Genomic DNA, 4986 nt, shown 5'->3' with positions numbered 1-4986 from the left:
GTGTCTATGGGGCAGCCCCATGGCTCCCTATGGGGCAGGAGTCACTATTTGGCAAGTGGGTCCCTATGGGGCTCCCAATGGCTCCCTATTTGGCAGGGGCTCCCTATGGGGCTCCCAATGGCTCCCTATTTGGCAGGGGCTCCCTATGGGGCTCCCCATGGCTCCCTATTTGGCAACGGGGTTCCCGGACGCCGGGGCCCCTCCCCGCTCACGTGACGCACGAAGTCCCGCCCCCCGCACAGCTGCTCCAGGTAGGCCTCCAGCTCCAGCTCCGCGGCGGCCATGATGGGCCGGAAGTGGCCGTTAAAATGGGGGGGGGGGGTATCCATGGTGACCCCCCCCCCGGACGCCGGAGCCCAATGGAACCCAATGGCTCCCTATTTGGCAGGGGCTCCCTATGGGGCTCCCAATGGCGACCGCGGACTCCATTTCCCAGCGCTCCCCGCGCGCGCGGCGCGAGGGGCGGGGCCGCGCGGCGGTGACGTCAGCGCGCGGATTCCCAGGACCCTTTGCGAGGCAGCGCGCGGCGGCCGCCATGTTCCTGCAGTTCTACGAGAACGAGCGCGGGGAGCGGGTCTACACCCTGAAGGTACCGGAACCGGAAGCGGAAACCGGGAGCACCGGGGGGGGGGAGCGGAACCGGGAGGGTCCGGTTTGGGCGGGGGGAGACACCGGAACTGATGGGGGGGGGAGCGGATTGAAGGGGGGGCCGGGGGGAACCGGGGAGAACCGGAAGCGGAACGGAAAAGGGGGGGGGAGCGGGAGGCGGCGCACCGGGGGAGCGCAGTAAGGGCGGAAGTGGGGAGCGGTTTGGTGACGGGCGCTTCCGGTTGCGGCGCAGAAATGGGCCCCGGACGGGCGCGCCACGGCCTCGGCGCACCCGGCGCGTTTCTCCCCGGACGACAAATACTCGCGGCACCGGCTGGCGCTGAAGCGGCGCTTCCGGGTGCTGCCCACGCAGCAGCCGCGGCCGCTGCTCTGAACCCGGAACCGGGGCGGCCAGAACCGGAACCGCCGTTAAAACCCGCCCCCCGGAACCTTTGCCCCCCCCCCCCGGAACCTTCGCGCGGCGCCGCGCGGGGCACCGAGGCGGAAGTGCCCGCGCCAGGGGGGAGTAGGAGGGAGGGGCTTCCGGCCGCGCGGTGAATAAAGGCGGTGGCCACGTGACACGGCTGCGTGTGGTGAATGGGGGGGGCGTGGCAAGTGTGACGTAGCCGCGCGGTGACGTCACGCCCCGTCCCGCCCTCCCCCCCCCCCCCCGCCCGGGCTGAGGTAACGCGGCGGCGCCTGAGGGGGGGGGGAATGGGAGGATTTTGGGGGGAAAAAGGGGGATTTGGGGGAAAAAGGGGGGTTTTGGGGAAAAAGGGGGGTTGGGGGGGGGGATGAGAAAAAGGGGGGCGGGAAATGGGGCTTTGGGGGAAAAATGGGGATTTTGAGGGGAAAAATGGGGATTTTGGGGGTTAACATGGGATTTGGGGGGGGGGAATTTTGGGGGGGGGAATGGGAATTTGGGGAAAAACAGGTGCTTTTGGGGAATGGAAAATGGGGGTTGAAATGGTTTAAAATGGGCTTTTTTGAACCCAAAATGGGGAGGTTGGGGGGAGAAAATGGGGTTTGAGGCCCTGAAATGGGAATTTGGGGGGAAAAAAAGGGATTTGGGGGTTTTATAATGTTTTTTTTTCCCTGAAATGGGGAGATTTGGGGTTAATTAAAGGGGATTTGGGGCTGCAGAATTACATTTTTTTTGCTGGTAAAATTGGGATCTTGGGGATACAGAATGGAGGTTTCTGCTCCCAAATGGAGCATTTGGGGTAAAAAACATGTTTTTTTGGTTGAAAACCAAAAATGGAGGTTTTAGGGTCCCAAAAAGTTCCTTTTCCGCCCCAAAATGGGCTGGAGGACCTGAAAATGGGGATTTTTCCCCCCAAAATGTCTCTTTTTGCCTCAAATTATGGGATTTGGCCCCAAACTGGAATCCCAGGAACATCATGGGGGCCTGGGAGTCCCAAAATGGGGAGATTTTGCCCCAAAATGTGGGAGTTTTACCCCAAACTGGGGGATTTTTCCCCTAAAATGGGGCTGCAAAAGGGAGGGGGAGCCCCAAAATGGCGGCCCTCAAAATGGCGCCCCCCAGTGGGGGTGGCCATGTTGGGCGGCGGCCATCTTGGCAGGAGGCCACGGGGGGGGGGGGGGGCGCCATCTTGGGTGGGGGGGGGCTGTCCCCCCTGGTGGCCATTTTGGGAAGGGGGTGGCCATCTTGGCATGAGGGCGGCCATTTTGGGCACAGGGGCGGCCATTTTGGGGAGGGGGTGGCCATCTTGGGGAGTGGGCGGCCATCTTGGGGAATGGGCGGCCATGTTGGGGAGTGGGCGGCCATCTTGGCATCAGGGCGGCCATCTTGGGAAGCGGTGGCCATTTTGGGGAGGGGGCGGCCATCTTGGCATCAGGGCGGCCATCTTGGGGAGCGGCGGCCATTTTGGGGAGGGGACGGCCATGTTGGGGCGTGGCGGCCATTTTGGGGAGCGGGCAGCCATCTTCACATCAAGGCGGCCATCTTGGTGAGTGGGCGGCCATCTTGCGGAACGGGCAGCCATGTTGGGGAGCGGCGGCCATGTTGCGTCTCCCCCCCCCCCGCAGGGCCCCGCCCCCATCATGGCGGCCGTGCGCTTCGTGGTGACCCCGGCCAAGATGGCGGCGCCGGCGTCGGCCTCGTCCAGCCCCGCCCCCAGTTCGGCCTCGAGCAGCCGCGATGGAGCCGGGAGCAGCCGGAGCGACGGCACCGGTGCCGCCCCATAGCGACCCATAGGGACCCATAGCGACCCATAGAGTGACCCATAGCGAGACCCATAGTGACCCATAGAGACCCCATAGGGACCCATAGAGCGACCCATAGCGGGGACCATAGAGTGACCCATAGTGAGACCCATAGTGACCCATAGAGACCCATAGGGACCCATAGAGCGACCCATAGCAACCCATAGCAGGACCGATAGAGACCCCATAGCGAGACCCATAGCGAGACCCATAGCGGGACCCATAGCGGGACCCATAGCGACCCATAGAGAGACCCATAGGGACCCATAGCGGGACCCATAGCGACCCATAGAGTGACCCATAGAGACCTATAGAGACCCCATAGGGACCCATAGCGGGACCCATAGCGACCCATAGAGTGACCCATAGAGCGACCCATAGCGGGATCTATAGAGCGACCCATAGGGGCCTATAACAGTCCCATAACAGGGACCCATGGGGAGACCCAGAGAGACCCCATAGACACCCATAGCGGCACCGATAGGGACCCATAGAGACCCATAGTGACCCATAGAGACTCCATAGTGGGACCCATAGAGCGACCCATAGAGTGACCCATAGCAACCCATAGAGACCCATAGCAGGACCCATAGCGAGACCCATAGTGATCCATAGCAGGACCCATAGAGCCACCCATACAGACCCATAGCGGGACCCATAGGGAGACCCATAGGGACCTATAGAGCGACCCACAGTGACCCATAGAGACCCATAGCGAGACCCACAGCGCCCCATGGCGGGACCCATAGACCCATAGAGACCCATGGCGGGACCCATAGAGAGCCATAGAGCCCCATAGGGACCCATAGAGACTGACAGCAACCCATAGCGGGACCCATAGGGACCCATAAAGACCCATGGGGCCCATAGGGAGACCTATAGACCCCCATAGAGACCCATAGCAGGACCCATAGCAGGACCCATAGACCCATAGGGACCCATAGAGACCCCATATGGAGCCATAGGGAGCCATAGACCCCACAGGGACCCACACCGGGACCCATAGGGACCAATAGCGACCCATAGAGGGACCGATATGGACCCCATAGGGACACCCATAGAGACCCATAGACCCCATGGGGAGCCATAGGGACCCATAGAGACCCCTTATGGACCCATAGGGACCCATAGATCCCTATAGGGAGCCATAGAGACCCATAGAGGCCCATAGGGACCCATAGGGAGACCTATAGAGACCCAGAGACCCATAGAGGGACCCATAGAGACCCACAGCGGGACCCACAGACCCCATAGGGACACACACCGGGACCCATAGTGTGACCCACAGGGACCCATAGAGCCCAACAGCGCGACCCACAGCAGGACCCACAGGGACCCATGGACCCATAGGGAGATATATAAAGCCTCATAGAAACTCATAGAGACCCACAGCGGGCCCCATAGACCCATATGGACCCATAGGGGGACCCATAGCGGGATCCACAGCGGGACCCATAGGGACTCATAGGGACCCATAGCGTGACCCATAGCCCCCCCTAGTGGGCCCAATAGCCCTATAGCGCCCTATAGCTGCCCCATAGCTGCCCCATAGCACCCCATATACCCCATACTGCCCCATAACCCCATAGAGCCCTATATCCCCCATAGCCCTATAGCCCCATAGCTGCCCCATAGTGCCCCATATACCCCATAGTGCCCCATAGCCCCATATTCCCCATAGCTGCCCCACGGCTGCCCCATAGCTGCCCCATAGCGCCCCATAGACCCCATAGTGCCCTATAGCCCCATATCCCCCATAGACCCCATAGCTGCCCCATGGCCCCGCCCCCCCTCAAGCTCCGCCCCCTTTTCCAGACCCCCCCCCGGCGCCGCGGGACCCGACCCTGGCGCTGTTCGAGGTACCGCCCTCTCCCCGGAAGCTCCGCCCCCTCCCCGGAAGCTCCACCCATTCCCAGAAGCTCCACCCCCTTTAAGCTCCGCCCCCGCAGGAGGGGCCCAACGTGTCGGCCCTGCTGCGACGGGTGGCGGCCGCCAGCGACGGGACCCCGGTGAGCGCTATGGGGCGGCTATGGGGCGCTATGGGGCAGTGCTATGGGGCGCTATGGGGCAGTGCTATGGGGCGGAATGGGGTGGCTATGGGGAGGCTATGGGGTGCTATGGGGCAGTGCTATGGGGCGGCTATGGGGCGCTATGGGGCGGCTATGGGGCGCT

At 62.7% G+C, this 4986-nt stretch overlaps 1 protein-coding gene across 1 annotated transcript; it reads left to right on the top strand.

The window, feature by feature from the left end:
- The first annotated feature begins 529 nt into the window (after positions 1-529).
- LOC148594233 (H/ACA ribonucleoprotein complex subunit 3-like) lies at positions 530-987 on the top strand. The gene is made up of 2 exons (XM_088527329.1): positions 530-589; positions 842-987. Exons 1-2 carry the CDS (start codon positions 536-538, stop codon positions 980-982), a joined length of 195 nt encoding a protein of 64 aa, XP_088383455.1. The 5' UTR covers positions 530-535; the 3' UTR covers positions 983-987.
- Positions 988-4986: the final 3999 nt, after the last annotated feature.

Source organism: Tinamus guttatus, unplaced genomic scaffold (assembly GCF_059628265.1).
Source record: "Tinamus guttatus ecotype Peru unplaced genomic scaffold, ASM5962826v1 Tinamus_guttatus_pri_ptg000279l, whole genome shotgun sequence".
Classification (NCBI taxonomy): Eukaryota; Metazoa; Chordata; class Aves; order Tinamiformes; family Tinamidae; genus Tinamus; species Tinamus guttatus.
The sequence above is the reverse complement of the archived record's forward strand: the minus strand, read 5'-3'. Positions and strand labels throughout refer to the sequence as shown.